Genomic DNA, 21,364 nt, shown 5'->3' on the forward strand with positions numbered 1-21,364 from the left:
TTCTGTATTCCCAGTATTGCTATATATCATTTAACCAAATATCTAAACACCACACTGGAAAACAAATCAAAGCCGTTGAATGTTAAAGAATCATGAGATAATGTGAAATCTGCTAAAGTCTTTTAAGAAGTAGATAAAAGAAGAGTTAGCAATAGTATCTAAGGTAGGACTATCAGTACAAGTGATTTTTTTTGAATAACAGCCTGTTCTTGTATGGGGAGACTCTGAGGATTTATATATATATATATATATATATATATATATATATATAACCTCCCCTTTCTGGGCAAGCTAATTGAAAAAGCTGTCTACCTCCAGCTAGAAGTCAAAATCCTACAAAACAACAGTTATGACTGGCTTCAGGAAACACCACAGCACTGAAACTGCCCTCATCCAAATATGCAACCACCTGCTCATGGCAAGAGACAGAGGAGAGTGCTCGATCCTCATACTGCTAGACCTTTCTGCAGCCTTTGATACAGTTGACCATGACATCTTGATAAACAGGCTACAGGAATACTGCGGCATTGATGGCATAGTTCTTCAGTGGTTCCAATCCTTCTTGAGTGACAGAACCCACAAAGTGTCTATGGGGCCCTTCCTGTCCACCCCTGTACCACTTAAATATGGGGTGCCCCAGGGCTCAATCCTCTCTCCCCTGCTTTTCACGATTTACATGATACCGCTTGGAAAACTAATCCAAAAACATGGCCTGACATACCACTGCTATGCAGACGACACCCAACTATATCTTTCCTTCAAGCCTGGTGTGACAGACCCAACTCCAACTATAAACGCCTGCTTACGTGAACTACAGCAATGGATGAATGACAACTGGCTGAAACTAAATGCAGACAAAACTGAAGTTCTTCTGATTGGAGGGCAGAGCATGATAACAAAACAACTTAACTTGCAGTCTTCACCACTGGGAATAGGAGGCACGGATCTACGCAGCTCTAATCATGTGCGTAGCCTGGGAGTTCTAATTGATGGGGACTTAAACTTCAGAACTCAAATCTCTGCTGTGGTGAAATCATCCTATTTTCACCTGAAGAACATTGCAAAAATCAAGCTCCTCATCCCCCCAGAAGATCTGCCAACCTTAGTCTATGCCTTCATCACATCCCGACTGGACTACTGTAATGCTCTCTACACTGGCCTTCCAAAAAAGGTCTTGTACCGCCTACAGCTGATACAGAATACTGCTGGCAGACTGCTAACCAATCAACTCCGTCACTGCCACATAACGCCAGTCCTGCACTCCCTTCACTGGCTACCTATAGAATGGAGGGTCCTATTCAAGATCGGCCTACTGACATTTAAATCCCTGAATAATCTAGGTCCTGAATACATGAAAGATATGTTGCAGCTGCGTAGCAATCCCCAGATTCTCAGATCCACAGGTTCTAATAATCTAGTCATACCCAGAGTCCATTTGGAAACTTTTGGTCCCAGAGCCTTCTGTCATGCTGCCCCTACGTTTTGGAACTCCTTACCTCAACAGATCAGGACAGCTCCATCCCTGGACGTGTTTAAATCCAGACTGAAAACCCACCTGTTCAGTTTGGCATTTGCAGAAATATAACTTTTGTTGCGTGAATACTTCATCCTACTACTAATTACTGAATCTGAGAGAGCCTAAGCGCTTTGAGTCCTATGGGAGAAAAGCGCTATAGAAATGTTATTGTATTGTATTGTAATGTAATATATATATATATATATATATATATATATATATATATATATATATATATATATATATATATATATATATACAGTGGTGTGAAAAACTATTTGCCCCCTTCCTGATTTCTTATTCTTTTGCATGTTTGTCACACTTAAATGTTTCTGCTCATCAAAAACCGTTAACCATTAGTTAAAGATAACATAATCGATCACAAAATGCAGTTTTAAATGATGGTTTTTATTATTTAGTGAGAAAAAAAACTCAAAACCTACATGGCCCTGTGTGAAAAAGAAATTGCCCCCTAAACCTAATAACTGGTTGGGCCACCCTTAGCAGCAATAACTGCAATCAAACGTTTGCGATAACTTGCAACGAGTCTTTTACAGCGCTCTGGAGGAATTTTGGCCCACTCATCTTTACAGAATTGTTGTAATTCAGCTTTATTTGAGGGTTTTCTAGCATGAACTGCCTTTTTAAGGTCATGCCACAACATCTCAATAGGATTAAGGTCAGGGCTTTGACTAGGCCACTCCAAAGTCTTCATTTTGTTTTTCTTCAGTCATTCAGAGGTGGATTTGCTGGTGTGTTTTGGGTCATTGTCCTGCTGCAGCACCCAAGATCGCTTCAGCTTGAGTTGACGAACAGATGGCCGGACATTTTCCTTCAGGATTTTTTGGTAGACAGTAGAATTCATGGTTCCATCTATCACAGCAAGCCTTCCAGGTCCTGAAGCAGCAAAACAACCCCAGACCATCACACTACCACCACCATATTCTACTGTTGGTATGATGTTCTTTTGCTGAAATGCTATGTTACTTCTACAACAGATTTAACAGGACACGCACCTTCCAAAAAGTTCAACTTTTGTCTTGGCGGTCCACAAGGTATTTTCCCACAAGTCATGGCAATCATTGAGATGTTTTTTAAGCAAAATTGAGACAAGCCTTAATGTTCTTTTTGCTTAAAAGTGGTTTGCGCCTTGGATATCTGCCATGCAGGCCATTTTTGCCCAGTCTCTTTCTTATGGTGGAGTTGTGAACACTGACCTTAATTGAGGCAAGTGAGGCCTGCAGTTCTTTAGATGTTGTCCTGGGGTCTTTTGTGGCCTCTCGGATGAGTTTTCTCTGCGCTCTTGGGGTAATTTTGGTTGGCCAGCCACTCCTGGGAAGGTTCATCACTGTTCCATGTTTTTGCCATTTGTGGATAATGGCTCTCACTGTGGTTTGCTGGAGTCCCAAAGCTTTAGAAATGGCTTTATAAACTTTACCAGACTGATAGATCTCAATTACAGTACTTTTGTTCTCATTTGTTCCTGAATTTCTTTGGATCTTGGCTTGATGTCTAGCTTTTGAGGTGCTTTTAGTCTACTTCTCTGTGTCAGATAGCTCTTATTTAAGTGATTTCTTGATTGAAACAGGTGTGGCAGTAATCAGGCCTGGGGGTGACAACAGAAATTAAACTCAGGTGTGATAAACCACAGTTACCTTATTTTTTAACAAGGGGGGCAATCACTTTTTCACACAGGGCCATGTAGGTTTTGAGTTTTTTTTCTCACTAAATAATAAAAACCATCATTTAAAACTGCATTTTGTGTTCAATTATGTTATCTTTGACTAATAGTTAACGGTTTTTGATGAGCAGAAACATTTAAGTGTGGCAAACATGCAAAAGAATAAGAAATCAGGAAGGGGGCAAATAGTTTTTCACACCACTATATATATATATATATATATATATATATATATATATATATATATATATATATATATATATATATATATATATATATATATATATATATATATATATATATATATATATATATATATATATAGAACTATTTAAAGATTTAGTAGAGTAGTGAGAGTGGAAGTGAAATATGGGGAGAAAGGCAATTTATGCGGGAAAAAAATCATCCTTTCTATCACAAGAGATTGCAAATGTGGTTAACAAACCAGCCCAACTGTTCCGCACAGTGGAAAAACTCTGCAACCCGGCATGTCAAAAACTTAATATCGAGTCTTCAAAGGACCTCTGTGACCAATTTTCCCATTTCTTCACAGACAAAGTCTCCGCTATAAGGTCCGCCATCCAACTTACAGCATCTAAGCCTAATATAGCGCCGGAGACCATTAGCAGAGACAATGGAACACCTTGGTCAAACTTCAAAGAAATTGATGAAGAAGTCACATCAAGCATTCTCCTTCACGTCCGCCTAACTACCTGTGACCTGGATCCCGGCCCAACACAGTTCATGTTGAACTGCCCCGACCTGTTCGTATCGGTATTCCTCAAAATTGTTAACTGTTCCTTAAAATCAGGGATATTTCCTGCTTTACTGAAGGAAGCAATCATCAGGCCTCTCCTCAAAAAAAACCCTTCCTGGACCCAGATGCAATGACCAGCTACAGACCTGTCTCTAACCTCCCCTTTCTGGGCAAGCTAATTGAAAAAGCTGTTTACCTACAGCTAGAAGCCAAAATCCTACAAAACAACAGTTATGACCCATTCCAGTCTGGCTTCAGGAAACACCACAGCACTGAAACTGCCCTCATCCAAATATGCAACCACCTGCTCGTGGCAAGAGACAGAGGAGAGTGCTCGATCCTCATACTGCTAGACCTTTCTGCAGCCTTTGATACAGTTGACCATGACATCTTGATAAACAGGCTACAGGAATACTGCGGCATTGATGACATAGTTCTTCAGTGGTTCCAATCCTTCTTGAGTGGCAGAACCCACAAAGTGTCTATGGGGCCCTTCCTGTCCACCCCTGTATCACTTAAGTATGGGGTGCCCCAGGGCTCAATCCTTTCTCCCCTGCTTTTCACGATTTACATGTTACCGCTGGGAAAACTAATCCAAAAACATGGCCTGACATACCACTGCTATGCAGATGACACCCAACTATATCTTTCCTTCAAGCCTGGTGTGACAGACCCAACTCCAACTATAAACGCCTGCTTACGTGAACTACAGAAATGGATGAATGACAACTGGCTGAAACTAAATGCAGACAAAACTGAAGTCCTTCTGATTGGAGGGCAGAGCATGATAACAAAACAACTTAACTTGCAGTCTTCACCACTGGGAATAGGAGGCACGGATCTACGCAGCTCTGATCATGTGCGTAGCCTGGGAGTTCTAATTGATGGGGATTTAAACTTCAGAACTCAAATCTCTGCTGTGGTGAAATCATCCTATTTTCACCTGAAGAACATTGCAAAAATCAAGCACCTCATACCCCCAGAAGATCTGCCAACCTTAGTCCACGCCTTCATCACATCCCGACTGGATTACTGCAATGTTCTCTACACTGGCCTTCCAAAAAAGGTCTTGTACCGCCTACAGATGATACAGAATACTGCTGCCAGACTGCTAACCAACCAACCCCGTCACTGCCACATAACGCCAGTCCTGTACTCCCTTCACTGGCTACCTATAGAATGGAGGGTCCTATTCAAGATCGGCCTACTGACATTTAAATCCCTGAATAATCTAGGCCCTGGATACATGAAAGATATGTTGCAGCTGCGTAGCAATCCCCGCATTCTCAGATCAACAGGTTCTAATAATCTAGTCATACCCAGAGTCCACTTGGAAACTTTTGGTCCCAGAGCCTTCTGTCATGCTGCCCCTACGTTTTGTAACTCCTTACCTCAACAGATCAGGACAGCTCCATCCATGTTTAAATCCAGACTGAAAACCCACCTGTTCAGTTTGGCATTTGCAGAAATATAACTTTTGTTGTGTGAATACTTCATCCTACTACTAATTACTGAATCTGAGAGAGCCTAAGCGCTTTGAGTCCTATGGGAGAAAAGCGCTATAGAAATGTTATTGTATTGTATTGTATTGTATTATTCCGAGTTTTTTCTTTACCCCGTGGTGTTTTTTTTTTCTTTTTTTCTTGAAATTAATATTTGTACCTCCTTGAGGGAGAATCTCTAAGGGCTCGTTTTTATTAATGCAGCTCAGGAACTATGCGTCAGCGCAACTCTGCATTGCACGTGACTCCCCCGGGGGCGGGGCTTGTGATCCCATTCATTATAATTGATCGGATTATTGGATCGCAGTCGCAATCGCCCTCAAACCATGCGCTGCAATTCAATGGTGAATGGAAACCTCAGAGAGTGCAGTCTATGCACTCTCTAATGTACCTGCGATCACATTTCCATAAGCGTGGCTAAAAGTGCACATATGGAAATGAGCCCTTAGTGGTTTGGTATGTTGTGATGTAATATTTTTGTATGGGAACATTGTATGTAATTTAAAATTCTTTTCTTGCAAAAAAATAAATACAAATAAAATAAAGATAATGCAACCACAGACCACACACACATAGTCTGTTCTTGTGTTTTCAAAAGGTAATAATAATCTATTATTCTGTTTTGTATTAGAAATGTCTAGATCACAGAATGATATGTTGAGTGGGAAGATTCACCTGACCACAGACTATGGTGGTGTTGCCGAGAGAAGGAAGGAAAGGAGGAGTCACTCAGACACCGCCATCAATATAGCTTCTCAGGTGAAGACAACCATGAAAACATAATAAGGTTCTAGAAGTGACTGCACTTGGAGTAGATGCTCATAATTAAGATATTTATTAGGATGAGGAACACATCCCACTAACAATGAATATTGGGGTTATCCTGACTTCCCTCATCTCCTACTTAATTTTTTTGCCATCCTGTGCCTAATAACCTGACTACTCCCAGAATCGAACTCAAAAACCTCGGAGTCAGAGCCTTTTGTCATGCTGTCCCTACACTTTGGAATGTCTTGCCACAGCTAATGAAGACAGATTCATCCTTGGAGGTATTTAAAAGAAAACTGAGCAGCCACCTGTTTAGTCTGGCATTTATGATCACATAACTTTCCCCTGTAACTCATTCAAAACCGCAACTATGTACTGATCTGAGGCACAACTATGCATTTTGAGTACTATGGGAGAAAAGTGTTTGACCAATGTTTTAATACTACCATTATCCCCTGTACTACAAACCCCAACTTTGATCCTTCACCTTTCACCAATCCTAAATTACTCTTCCACAACCCCTAAAACACTAGCTTATCTGATATTTCCTTAACCATATCGTACATTTAATCACAACCCAATCCCAACATACCCCAAGACACTAATTGCTACTAACCCTAACCTTCCCTGACCTGGTTATACATACATACTTAACTGTTGTAATTAGCTCTGCCAGTGTTCATAATAGCAACATTCTTGGCACTAAAATTACCAGTTATGATTAAAAGAAAAACCTTGTAAATACAAAAATCTTAGATTAAACCCAGACAATACAAGTCTCCCATGGTACCGCCACACTTATCTGACACTACTGTTCCATGTGATATTATTATTAGTATAGCTCTGGGCATACTTTAACGCTGTCTCCCTTGCTAGTTTACACTGGTTTCTAATTGCTCTCTGATGAAGTGAGTCTCTGTCCACATATTACGTCAGGACTAGGAATGGTCAATGAGATGAAAATGCAGGATTATACTAATTCTGCATGGAAATGTCAGCTTGAAAATGTACCAAGGTGGAATTCGATTGGTCCTTTTGACCATCCCTAATCATAACTACCTTATGAAGAATAATTTTACTACCATTATCTTGTTGTTTGGTTCCCTGTGCAAGTTATATTGCCTACTGGGTTACATTTGTGCTACATTATATATATATTTGGATTTTTATAAGGGTTATATGCATTATTTCATATAAATACCTACATTATAGACATCTAGGTTTGTGATATACCTATACCATATATTGTTGCATTTTATTTGTACACTAGTTGACCATAGCCCATTTAAAAACAGGCTCTAATAATAATGTTGTCTTCTGGGCAGCTGGAAAAGTCTGTTAGTTTACATGAACTGATTCACAAAGCCAAGCAGGAAGAACTTCAGCTTAAACGGGGTGAAAGTTACAGCGCAGAAGAAGCTGAGGGTGCAGAGCCAAGGGCATTCTTTGGAAAAGTGAAACAGGTATGTTGTAAATGTTAAATCTAAATGTTAAATAAATAAAAATTCATTTGTAATGAGAGACTAATGCCCATATGGATCAGTCTAAATGTACTTGACATCATTCTGAACAGTGGCTTACAGCTGAGGGTGCTTAAAGTGACACTGAAGTGAAAAAAAAAAATATGATGTAATGATTTGTATGTGTAGTACTGATAATTAATAGAACATTAGCAGCAAGGAAAATAGTCTCATATTTAAATTTTTAGATACATAGCTTTTTATAACGTTGCATAATTCTGTCATATTTGCAATTACAAGCCACAATCTGTATTTTAAACTATACAACAAACAGAGCTAATGACCCTTTCAACTTCCCTGCAGTAAAAATCTTATCTAAATCTGTCTCTGACTGTTTCTTTAATGTGTAAGTGCTCCAGAAAACAGCGACCCAAGTTGGGTCACAGAGCTCAGAGAGGCTCTTTTGCATAGATAACAAGTGAAGTTTCTTAAATCTTCCTGTACTAGAAACAATATTAGACTCATATCTGTGTTACTAATGTGCTATTTCTTAGCTGAACTACACATACAAATCATTATCTCAGAAGTTTATTTTCACTTCAGATTCCCTTTAAATGGAACCTTGATCTGTAATGAAAAATACAGAGAAAGTCTAAGCCCAGGTACACCACGTTACTGTAATTCCATTTACAAATTTGTTGTAAAGTCCTCTGTATCCCTACAGGAACTACACACACCAAATGCTGCCAGAAGGTGTCTCTGTTAAGCTAATACACATGTGCAATTGTTCCTTCTGCCAGACTGAGTTCAGGCACTGAGCTCCCTCCAATATTCCTGTAGGGTCTCTGCTATCAGCCCAGCATCTGCGCCCCACTACAGCTCCTAATTACCTATCTCTGCCACTGTTCATTAGAATTAACCCTCATATTCTGTTGTCTGCTTTCTGAGGCCAGAAGTTCTCCTCAGCTGATGGGGTATATTATAAGGCAACCTTAGAATAATATAATTGCTTATGTTAGTAAAAACATAAAACCTGCACACTGAAGTATCATACACTTGCATTAACATAAAAGCAAATATCACCGCATCCTTGTTCTCTGTTCAAATTGCTATGTGTTATGTCTTCATACAATTCGACAATAAGAGTTTTACCTTAGTCTGATAAATATTTGAGTGTTCTCTACATTGAAAGATATTGTGGGTATCCTGTATCAATAACAGCTAAAATCAAATGATGGGGACGGGGACTGTCTGCGCAGATACATTTACGGATATTTAGTGAATACACCTAGTCGTGTCCTAAGTTCCATCCCTTGTTTCGATAAATGATTTTACTGCTGAGTACAAAGTGTAGTTGAGTAAGAAGTATAGATGAGTGCGGAGTATAATTGAGTAGGGAGTGTAGTTGAGTACGGAATGTAGTTGAGTGCGGAGTGTAGTTGAGTGCGGAGTGTAGTTGAGTGCGGAGTGTAGTTGAGTGCGGAGTGTAGTTGAGTGCGGAGTGTAGTTGAGTGCGGAGTGTAGTTGAGTGCGGAGTGTAGTTGAGTGCGGAGTGTAGTTGAGTGCGGAGTGTAGTTGAGTGCGGAGTGTAGTTGAGTGCGGAGTGTAGTTGAGTGCGGAGTGTAGTTGAGTGCGGAGTGTAGTTGAGTGCGGAGTGTAGTTGAGTGCGGAGTGTAGTTGAGTGCGGAGTGTAGTTGAATGGCGAGTATAGTTGAGCGCGAAGCGTAGTTGAGTGCGGAGCTTTGTTGAGTACGGAGTGTAGTTGAGTATGGAGAGTAGTTGAGTATGGAGAGTAGTTGACTATGGAGCATAGATGAGGTGAGTACGGAGTGTAGTTGAGTACGGAGTGTAGTTGAGTACGGAGTGTAGTTGAGTACGGAGTGTAGTTGAGTACGGAGTGTAGTTGAGTACGGAGTGTAGTTGAGTACGGAGTGTAGTTGAGTGCGGAGTGTAGTTGAGCGCCGAGCATAGTTGAGTACGGAGAGTAGTTGACTACGGAGCATAGATAAGGTGAGAACAGAGTGTAGTTGAGTACGGAGTGTTGTTGGGTACAGAGTATAGATGAGTATGGAGTGTAGTTGAGTACGGAGTAAAGTTGAGTATGGAATATAGTGGAGTACAGAGCATAGAGGAGTACAGAGCTTCGGTGGCCAGAACAGGCTCATGCTGGACTGTTAGGGAACTGAGAATGGGGCTTTGATCAGGAGGGAACTTTGCTTTATCCAGTAAGTGCAAGGGCTAGCTCAAAGTCAGAAACCCAAGGCCTACATATAAAGTGTACACCAGGAGCCCCTAGATGTACAGAAATGTATTTGATATATTTGAGAATACAAGGTGTACTCACTGTGATATTGTTGATTTAAACATACTATTTGGCATTCAAGCACACATGACCTGCAACAAAGCTACCTAAGGTAAGCACAGAGCTATGTTCATGCTGGATGCACATACCTCTATGTGTTGCCCACTCCTCTCCTTATTCCCCCTGGTCCCCGTTATTATGCATTGAACATGTGATTTTCGGCTAAAGCCAAATTTCCAGACAAGAAGAAACAGGCTTGCCATGTTTCCTCCTATCACCCACCAATTCCCTCCTCTTTCCAGCCCTATTCATTCCCCTTAAGAGGAACGGACCACCCACAGAGATATGTGGATATCGTATGAACATACCTCTGTGCTTAGCTTAGGTAGCTTTGCCTCAGGTCAGGTATGAGACAAGCAAATATATATTCTGCAACCATAGAAGAAAATTTGAATCAAACGTATTTGATGTAGGTTGGGGTGGGTATACATTGAAAGTACAGCTGACCTTCTCTTGTCATCTTATCTTCCATTTATGAATCCATATCTTTCTGAGTGCATTTATGTGACACCACAAGTCACAAAAGTGATGTTTGCCTACATTTTGAATTCCAATCTTTTCATGTTTGTTTTAAGCCTAGCATAATTAGTATCAACAGCATTTGCACTGATCTGGGCAATGCAGACAGTAAGAATGTCACTGGAGAAATCGAATTTGCTGTTGCATACAACCTGAAGACCTCAACCCTAGAAGTCTCAGTGAAGGCATGCAGAAACCTAACTTATGGGGACGAGAAGAAAAAGAAATGTAACCCGTAAGACTTGTACTTTATGTGTTTCATTTTGCTTTAGATGTCTCTCTTTATGTAATGCTGTATTGGAAAGCAAAATGTTCTTGTACTTTATGTGATAAACAAAACCCTTCACGTCTGATGTAATGAAAGATGATGTATACTTATGGCATTACTAGGATAAAGGCAAGAATGTGATAAAAGCTAACTGGAAAATTACAAATCCCATTTCAAAGCTATTTACAGACTTCAGTAATAACTGATGAAGGTCTTTCAGAATATCCTAAAAGCTTGTGCATCACATTTTAGGATATTCATGCAGAGGTATTTCTTCAACAATAGTATTTATTCACTGCAACGGTGTGTATTTTATGATGTGCCAATAAGAATAAACAAGGTTTCAGTTCAAACATATATTACATAGTTACATAGTTTGGTTGAAAAAAAGACATTCGTCCATCAAGTCCAACCAGGAAAAAAAAACACCATCTTAAACCCGCACATATCCCAGTTGATCCAGGGGAAGGCAAAAATCCTTACAAGACCCGGGCCAATTAGCCTTAAAAAGGGAAAAATTCCTTCTCAACTTCAGATGGCAGTCAGATAAATCCCTGGATCAACTCTCCCGGGAATGACCTAGTATTTATAGCCATGGATGGACTTCAATGCAAGGAAAGCATCCAAGCTCTCTTTAAAAAGACTTTGTAACGAAAAAAAAAAAAACCCTGGTGGATACTTGCCTCCGGAAGGGGAAGCCTCAGGGTCCCAATGGCCCAAAGGTGGAAATGGCCAAGCCCGATTGTATCCGTTCTACTGCGCAGGCACGAATCCTTTTTCATGCCTGCGCAGTAGAGCGGAACGATCGTGCTCAGCTATATTCGCCTTAGCCCGAAGGAAGATCTGCTAGTGCGCCTGCGCAGGATCCCGGTAGGTAAATATTTACCTTGCCGCAGTTTGGGGGGTCCTGGCACTTGAACGGAGGGACGAGGGGAGCCTCGTTAGGATCCAAAGGCTTTCCCCTCCCAAGGTAAGTATCCCCCAGAGGTTTTTTTTTTTTAAATTACAGATTCTCTTTAAATGCGCATATTGAGTTTGCCATAATTACTTCCTGTGGGATGGAACTTGTTTCCATTTTGTGCAGAGGATTCTGTAAACTGGTAGGGGGTCAAGTAGACCCTTTTACAATTTGGGGGATGGAAAATAAGATAACAGCAGCATTTTAACACATCATGATTCTAACACTAAAATAACATTGATTTTTCAGAACTGATTCCACAATTCAGTTAAAATAACATTTTTGTTCTCTGTTTGTTTTAAGATATGTGAAAGCATACTTACTTCCAGACAAATCCTCCACAAGTAAACTGAAAACAAGTGTTAAGAAGAATACACTGGACCCATTATTCAATGAAAGTTTAAAGGTAATTTTTAAATTAATGTATTTTTTATCTGAAAAATAAATGTAACATTTGTTTGGAGTTCCACCTGGTTGACCTAGTTCAGGCAGTTGCAGTTTCTTGGCTAAAGGGTATCGAGAAGAACATTTTTCACCCTTGCTCCTCCTCCTCCTTTCAAAAGTGGATCTGGCTACAGAGAGGAAGTAGTGCAAGATCACAGTCCAGCTAGGAGAGGCTATTGCATCTATACCTGATATCATATTCAGGTTTTCCTGGTACTAGGTAGCCCTCCGGATAGGTAGCCAGATGTGACCTCCCCCAATATAGGTAGCAAGTGCTAGCTTCCCAGTATTAGGTAGCCAGAGGTGCTTTCAGTATAAGGTTGCCAATCATAGCCCCCCCCCCCCCCGTATAGATAGCCTGAAATGACCCCCAGCATAGGTAGCCTGAAGAGCCCCCAGTTTTAGGTAGCCAGATGTATGTCCCCCAGCATTATATAGCCAGATGTTTCCCCCGCTCCCAGGGTACACAGATCTGACCCTCAGTATAGGTAGCCAGAGGAGCCCCTCCATATTAGGGAGGCAGATGTAACTCCCCCTGTACAGGTAGCCAGATGTGAACCCCAGTATAGGTACCCAGATGAGCCCCCACTATTACAGTAAGTTGCCAGACCACCCTTCCCCCAGCATTAGGCAGCCAGAGCCCCCCATCATGTAGAGTGCACAGTGGAGCTGAGGGGTGAAGTGACTTACTTGCCATAATCCAGTGCTGGATGAAAGTGATACATCTTCCTGTGAGGTGTCCCAGTCTCCATGACTGCTTAGGTATCTGTCATCATAACCCTTGGTGGTTGCTCATAAAGACAGGCCTGTACACAGTTCTCCAAAACAAAGACATATGAACTGCACAGTCTACATGGCTATAGAAAAGACATAAAAGTAAATGCTTTTAATATACTCCATCATTTTTGCCTATTCTGTTTTTCTGTACATAGTGGAATTTGGGGTTTGGAATACGGGGTTGTAGCAAACGTTGTTATGGTATGTAGGTTGTATACTTTTGAGGAAGTGTACATATTGCTCTGTTCCAAAAAGGTACCATTAAATCTGTGTTAGAGGAATCTATAAAAAAATGTTATAAAACACACACATTTGGTTCTTGTAACGATTGTGGAATTATTTCCGTGGTCAGCACACAGGATGCGCGCTGACACTGCGGAAATTCTCCATAAGCGTGTAATTTAACAGAACCCAACTATGGTGCTATGCACCTGTAGAGGGAAATGCCCACCGGCAGATGGAGCTGTGGAGTGCAGACGAACACAGCCTCTGCACTGCCACAGATGGCAGATGGGAATTGTACGAGTTGAAGCAATGCAGGGCAAGATAGCCCTTAAAGAGAGAGAGCACAGAGACAGAATGTATGTGTGTCCACCAATCTAGTCGCCACCCAGCGACGGTGAACACACAACAAAGGAAATTAAGTGGGAACGCAATCGCAAGAGTGGCGATTGTCAAATAGTGACACAAGACCGAATTAGACAGAGAAGAAGTGTAGCAAGAAAGACCAAGCTAAACGCGAATACCGCACTCATTCGCAACAGCGAACGCGTTTAAGACACGATCAACGTGCGTTAGGCGCCCAGTGATACGCGTGCCACCCTAACTAACCAAAGAAGCACAAACACGAAATAGAGAACGTGAACTCTTGCTAAACGGTTACCTCACCGAGCCTACAGCAAGCATTCGTATCAGACAAGACAGACAGAAGGAGTAGCAAGTAGCAACCGCAGCTCTGGCCTACACTCCCAGACAGAGTACAGAAGGAACCACTGCCACTACTGCTAGGGCGAATGCGATCCCAACAGACAGAACGATTTCCTGTCGACCGCGCTAACGACAAGACAATCGCAAGACAGAAGGAGTAACCAGTAGCAACCGCAGGCAAGGTTATACTCCAAGATACGGACTAGAAAGATCCACCGCCTCTAACGCCAGGGCAAATACGATCTAAGTTCAAGACAGAACGATTCACTATCGCCAACCGCTGGCGACCGTGCAATCGCACAGACAAGACAAGACAGAATAGGCAGTACAAATTATACACAAACTGACTGCACTAAATAGGAGGAGCACTCCCCAAGAATTAACTAAACTAAGATAGCAATGGCTGACACTCCAGGTGAGTTTAGCAGGAACAAACCTCTATGACCAGCAGGGAATTCTGGGAGCAAAAGGTATTTAGACTGCAAGCCATCAAAGGAAGCAGCTAAGCCATTTGCATGACAAGTGTATGCAAATTCCTCACCAGCAGAGTAACTCTGAAACTTGCCAAGTGAAGACAGGTCTCTTTTCCAGAGACCTGCAGCACTCAGACCTAAGGAATGGTCAAACAGCTGTCTGTCTGTGCAGACAGCATAGCGGATCATTACAGTTCTATAACATTCTAGAGAAATAGAAAAATCCATTGCCGAAAAAACTAATTTTCATTTCACATCTTATCTAGTCAAAAAGTACAATTCATTTTTGTTATAATTTTCTCCCATTTCTAAAAAAACTTAAACTTGATGAGTTACAAAATAGCATCAAAAGAAACCCCTAAAAGTATACAGTATATGAATACATATGATATAGAAATGTATATAAAATATATTGGTTGGCTAGATTCATCTAATATTTTTTGTTCTATGGAGTTCACATGTATGAGATCCTAGAATATTAACTGTCAAATTTCCTTTATTAGTATGTTATTGAGCGCTCACAGCTGGAGACAAGAACTCTGCAAGTGTCTGTGTGGCATTCAGGAACTTTGAAGAGAAAAGTCTTCCTTGGAGAAGTATCATTACCTCTGGAGTTATGGGACTTTGAAGACAGTTTTACACAATCTTTTAACTGGTACCAGCTAAAAGCAAAGGTATAAAGCAACATTCACATTAGCTGCAGTACGGGCTAAAACAACAGATGAGCCTACCCCCTCATCTGCAGCTACTACGCACAATCCACTTGCACTAATGCAGCTTTTTTAAATGGTCATTTGTAAACCATTGCAAAATAATCTAAAGCAATTGCTTTAATGTTTTGAAACAATCAATTTGTTCCAATGTGATCAGAAAATGTTCTATCTCTACCATTTGATAAAATGATCATAATTACGGTAATCTTTCTGAACTTGTAAGTTCAATTTTGAATAGATGCAATAATTTTATCAAATCAAAAGTGTTTATCCAATGATTACAACTGAAATGTGTGTATTAGAATAATACATCAACTCTTGAAAATTCTGCTATTCAAGCAAGTAGAACCTGGGGCTTTCCATCTTGTTCTTGCCTAATCTCCTGTTACTCAGCAATGCACACCCTGCCATCTAACAAAGCGAGCTACATTGTCTGTACCTGAACAAATCATTCATGATTATCTAGGGTGGAAAAATGTAGGTTGCCTGCAGGTGTTGTACAGTATTGTTGACAATGTCATTACTAGACATGGCAAATGAGATGCTAAGGTGATGCAGATGTTATGCTAATTTTGCATTTGTGCAGATTGAAATTGGACCAATCTGGACCAATTTGGATCAAATTCATTAGCTGCTGCATCTGATTGGTCCAATTTCAAACTGCATGAATTGGCATTAACCCAAAATTAACATCGCACTGACCATCTCTCGTCATTAGTGATCCACTGCTAGATAGCTCACTCTCCTGCACATTCCATAGTTTATATAGTTGAAGGGGTATTATGCCGAATTACTGTTTAAATTAATGCAGCATAAGATTAAGCCAGCATCCATAAAGAAGCTGCAATAAAAAAGCTTTAGTTTAAGAAAAATAAACAGAGCTGCTTGCTCTGCTCAATCACTTTAGCTTTCAGTATATCCCATCATTTGTATCCTAAGCATCGGACTAAACAGACCAGTACACTATTTATGGGGGGAACATCTGGTATGGATGTCAGATCTGAAAAAATAAACAGTCATATCACATTGTTGTTTTTGGTTTCTCCACAGTCACGAGCCGAGCCGCTATAAACTGTGTTACAGCGTAGACTGAAGCTATGAAAGACCCCTGCACTCTGACAGGCAATAAATCAGCCACCTTATCTCGGCTGTCTATCCGCCCCCCTCCGGTGTCATTAGCAGACATGACTAATGTTGGGTACACACTATGAGATTTTATGGTCGATTTACTGTCAGATCGATTATTTCCAACATGACCGATTTGCTTTCCGATCGATTTCTGAGCATTTTCCGAGCAATTTCCTATTAGGGCCCGTTTCCACTATCGCGGTTTCCGTCGCGAATCCGCAGTTTCCCCGCAGGCAAATCGCGCGGGGAAACTCTGCCATAGGGTATAACGGCGCCGCCGGACGAATCGCTTGCGGTACCGATTCGGCCGGAACCCCCCTGCAGAATTCGCAGCAGAGGCTGCGATTCCCATAGCCATGCATGGCACGGCTGATGGGATTCGCCTGCGATCCCGTCCGCCCGCTCGCTCAGTGCCGGCGTGCGTCTGCGAGACGCACCCCACACAAATGGAAGCAAGCCCTTACAGTTAACTGAAATCGATTGGAAAATGCTCAGAAATCGATCGGAAAGCAAATCGGACATTTTGGAAATAATCGATCTTACAGTAAATCAACCATAAAATCTCATAGTGTGTACCCAGCATAACAGTTTATAGCGGCTCGGCTGGTGGGTGTGGAGAAACCAAGAACAACAAGGTGAGAGGGAAGTCGTCTGAAAAAAATAAACAGTCATACTACCGTAGATGATCCCCTGTAAATAATGTACTGGTCTGTTTAGTCCGTCACTTACAATACAAATGACGGGATACTGAAAAGTAAAGTGATTGAGGAAGAAGCTCTGTTTATTTTTCTTAAACTAAAGCTTTTTTTTATTGCAGGTAGCTTTGAAAAGACAAATAAAACAAAGAGACCGAGAGCCCAATATGGTGTAGTATGTCAGTAATCAAATGGAGATGAAATGAAAGTAAATGGTAGACAGAGACGTCGCTAGCCCTATTTTGGGGGGGCCAGTGCCCCCAATCTGTCCTGGGGTGCCACGGATCTCCCGGCCGCCGCTGCCCCGCTTTGCCCTGCTCCGCTCCGCTGTCCCCGCTGCCATTCAGACCTCGATCAGCGCCGGACGACCAGATAGAGCGGGCGCTAGGACCTAGCGGACACCGCTGATATGCGGAAGTGACATCACTTCCGCATATTTGTGCCTGGCGCCCGCTCTATCTGGTCGGGTCGCCCGCTGATCCTGAGGTCTGACGCGGCAGGGTAGGTGGGGTGGGGAGCGCGCCTGTCACTCACTACCTAACGGGGGTCCCTGTCACTCACTCACTACCTAACGGGGGTCACTGCTGTCACTCACTACCTAACGGGGGTCCCTGCTGTCACTCACTACCTAACGGGGGTCCCTGCTGTCACTCACTATTTAACTGGGGGTCCCTGCTGTCACTCACTACCTAACGGGGGTCCCTGCTGTCACTCACTACCTAACGGGGGTCCCTGCTGTCACTCACTACCGAACGGGGGTTCCTGCTGTCACTCACTATTTAACTGGAGGTCCCTGCTGTCACTCACTACCTAACGGTGGTCTCTGCTGTCACTCACTACCTAACGGGGGTCTCTGCTGTCACTCACTACCTAACGGGGGTCCCTGCTGTCACTTACTACCTAACGGGGGTCCCTGCTGTCACTCACTACCTAACGGGGGTCCCTGATGTTGCTCACTACCTAACGGGGGTCCCTGCTGTCACTCACTATTTAACTGGGGGTCCCTGCTGTCACTCACTACCTAATGGGGGTTCCTGCTGTCACTCACTACCTAACGGGGGTCCCTGCTGTCACTCACTACCTAACGGGGGTCCCTGATGTTGCTCACTATTTAACTGGGGGTCCCTGCTGTCACTCACTACCTAACGGGGGTCCATGCTGTCACTCACTACCTAACGGGGGTCTCTGCTGTCACTCACTACCTAACGGGGGTCCCTGCTGTCACTCACTATTTAACTGGGGGTCCCTGCTGTCACTCACTACCTAATGGGGGTCCCTGCTGTCACTCACTACCTAATGGGGGTCCCTGCTGTCACTCACTACCTAACGGGGGTCCCTGCTGTCACTCACTACCTAACGGGGGTTCCTGCTGTCACTCACTACCTAACGGGGGTCCCTGCTGTCACTCACTACCTAACGGGGGTCCCTGCTGTCACTCACTACCTAACGGGGGTCCCTGCTGTCACTCACTACCTATAGGGGGTTCCTGCTGTCACTCACTATTTAACTGGGGGTCCCTGCTGTCACTCACTATCTAACTGGGGTCCCTGCTGTCACTCACTACCCAACTGGGGGTCCCTGCTGTCACTCACTACCCAACTGGGGGTCCCTGCTGTCACTCACTACCCAACTGGGGGTCCCTGTCACTCACTACCTAACTGCGGGGTGCCTGTCACTACCTAACTGGGGGGTGCCTGTCACTACCTAAACTGGGGGCTCCTGTCACTGCCTACACTGGGGGGCTCCTGTCACTAACTGAACGGGGGGCTCCTGTCACTACCTAAACTGGGGTACTCCTGGCGCTACCTTAACTAGGGGGCACCTGTCGCTACCTAAACTATCCAGGCCAGCCAGCCCAGCATCACCACCAGCCAACCAGCTCAGGATCACTATCAAAAAGGCCACAGCATCACCACCAGTCAGGCCAGCATTTACTTCAACCAGCCAAGCACAGCCCAGCATCACTGCCAGCCAACCCAGCCACAACATCGGCCACAGCATCACCGCCAGCCAGGCCACAGCATCACTGCCAGGCCTTTCAGCTCACACATCATCCCCAATCCAGCCAAAAACAGTATTGCCAGGTACAGCAGCCAGTAGAGGAGAATTCAGAAGCCAGGTGAGATGTGTCTACCATATTAAGGGGGCATTCTGCCTATTTATGTGAAATGCTGTCTATTTATGTGCCTCATGACTGCTGAATTTGTCTTGTTGGGGGCCTCATGATTGCTGAATTTGTCTTGTTGAGGGCCTCAAGATTGCTGAATTTGTCTTGTTGGGTGCCTCATGATTTGTTGGGTGCCTCATGATTGCTGAATTTGTCTTGTTGGGGGCCTCACGCTTGCTGACTTTGTCATGTTGGGGGCCTCATGATTGCTGAATTTGTCTTGTTGGGGGCCTCATGATTTCTGAATTAGTCTTGATAGGGGCCTCATGATTGCTGAATTTGTCTTGTTGGGGGTCACATCATTGCTAACTGCGAGACTATGGGAAAAGCTGAATCATCATCATATGAGACAATAGCATTAAAGAGAACCCGAGGTGGGATTTTATTATGCTAGTGGGGCACAGAGGCTGGTTGTGCACACTATCACTAGCCTCTGTTGCCCCATGGTGTGCCTCAAAGACCCCCCCTGTGCGCCGCTATACCCCCGCAGTGCTGGCGGCAATGTTTACCTAAGCGCTGTCTGTCAGCGCCGCTCCCCCGCCTCCTCCTTATCGGCGCTACCCGCCTGTATCCCTTCCCTCCCGCTGATTGGAGGGAAGTGACGCGGCGGGTAGCGCCGATACGGAGGAGGCGGGGGAGCGGCGCTGACAGACAGCGCTTAGATAAACATTGTGCTGGCGAAACGCTGCGTGTCGCCAGCACTGCGGGGGTATAGCGGCGCGCAGGGGGGTCTTTGAGGCACACCATGGGGCAACAGAGGCTGGTGTTACTGTGCACAACCAGCCTCTGTGCCCCACTAGCATAATATAATCCCACCTCGGGTTCTCTTTAAACCTACTTTTTTAGCTTTTTAAAACAGAAAATAAAACTGAGAGGTTCTAAAAAAATGAATATATTTTTTCAGGAGTAGGATGGATTAAATTGTTTATCTTTTCAGTTTTTCAACTTGGATTTTCCATAATGTTCATGTATGTGTTAAAATGTTTGTATAGTATTTAGTTTAAATTGTTGTTGCCACTTTGCGATAGATAAGTGACTTGTGGGTTGCAGTTTGGGCCTCCAAAAAGTTCGTCACCACTGTCCTAATGTAATGTACGATTGGCCCCACCCATGGCAACGCCCACTCACTGCATGACCACGCTTCAACAGGCAATCAGATAGGAGAAACACAGTAATAGGTCCAATTCTGGATCTGGATTCTGAATAGAGGCGCTTGATCCAGAATTGGACCTATTACTGTGTTTCTCCTATCTGAGTGCCTGATGAAGCGGGAGCTTTGCCCGTGAAACGCGTTGCATACCTGGAGAATCCCCAATAAATATTACTGTTATAAAATAACAGCGTATTGGCTGGTCTATTTTGTACCTGAGAGGTGTGTCCACCTACACCCCTCCTTTTAAGCGGATTTTAATTATTTTATACTTGCTGGCGCCTCTGTTATTCTTGTTTTTTATTATTTTTTTATTGCAGCTTCGTTTGGATGCTGGCTTAATTTTATGCTGCATTAATTTAAACAATAATTCGCCATAATGTCCCTTTAGGTATTTTGAAAAAGTAGAGTTTGCGCAATGGCTATCTTTTTTGCTTATACAAAGTGAGTCATTTAAAAACGCCAGGAAATGTGGCTTTGGAATTTGGTTGTCGGAATATAGCCTGCATGACTACACAGAAGGTTAGAGATGCATCTATGGGGGGGGGGGGGGGGGGGCTATTCTGCTATCAATTTTGTTTGTTTCCCATTTTAATACACTACACATGTACACGTGCACAACAGCTAAAGAAAATGTGCTCACCAGGCACCACAAAATGATATCATCCACTACCTCCTTATTTATGGTATGCATTGTGCATCAGCTAAAACACTGTCCAGTAAAAAGAGAGCCATAGTGAGACATTAATGTTGCCCATTGTTTGTGCTGGGTGGGAAGTTGTATCACTTGGCTCTTGTATACGTCAAACTATCAGTGTCTGAGTTTCTTAGTTTGTCTTGATAAATAGCAGCTTCTCTGAAATCTGAATAATTATAACTGTAATAACGCAATGACTGTTTGATTCATACAAACTATGGATGGCTCTTTCATTTAACAGCCGCAAAAGCCAGAAGACAGCACAGTGCAATATCACGGGGAGCTGCTTGTGAGGATGAGACTGGAAATCCCTCCGGTTCCCTCAACATTTCAGTATTCTGCATATGGTATGTATGGAAAGGCGGGAGAGGTTTTATTCACCATCAAGTCTCACAAAACCTT

The 21,364-nt window shown here is 43.0% G+C and overlaps 1 protein-coding gene across 1 annotated transcript in view; it reads left to right on the forward strand.

The window, feature by feature from the left end:
• The window catches only part of SYTL3 (synaptotagmin like 3), an 82,619-nt gene that overhangs the window by 46,661 nt on the left and 14,594 nt on the right, over positions 1-21,364 (forward strand). The window contains exons 8-13 of the mRNA XM_068279505.1: positions 6,088-6,215; positions 7,550-7,687; positions 10,622-10,800; positions 12,095-12,197; positions 14,916-15,086; positions 21,204-21,309. Of these exons, the coding sequence (XP_068135606.1) occupies positions 6,088-6,215; positions 7,550-7,687; positions 10,622-10,800; positions 12,095-12,197; positions 14,916-15,086; positions 21,204-21,309 (825 nt within the window). The remainder of the gene's footprint in view (positions 1-6,087; positions 6,216-7,549; positions 7,688-10,621; positions 10,801-12,094; positions 12,198-14,915; positions 15,087-21,203; positions 21,310-21,364) is intronic.

The sequence above is a fragment of the Hyperolius riggenbachi genome, chromosome 4 (assembly GCF_040937935.1).
Source record: "Hyperolius riggenbachi isolate aHypRig1 chromosome 4, aHypRig1.pri, whole genome shotgun sequence".
Classification (NCBI taxonomy): Eukaryota; Metazoa; Chordata; class Amphibia; order Anura; family Hyperoliidae; genus Hyperolius; species Hyperolius riggenbachi.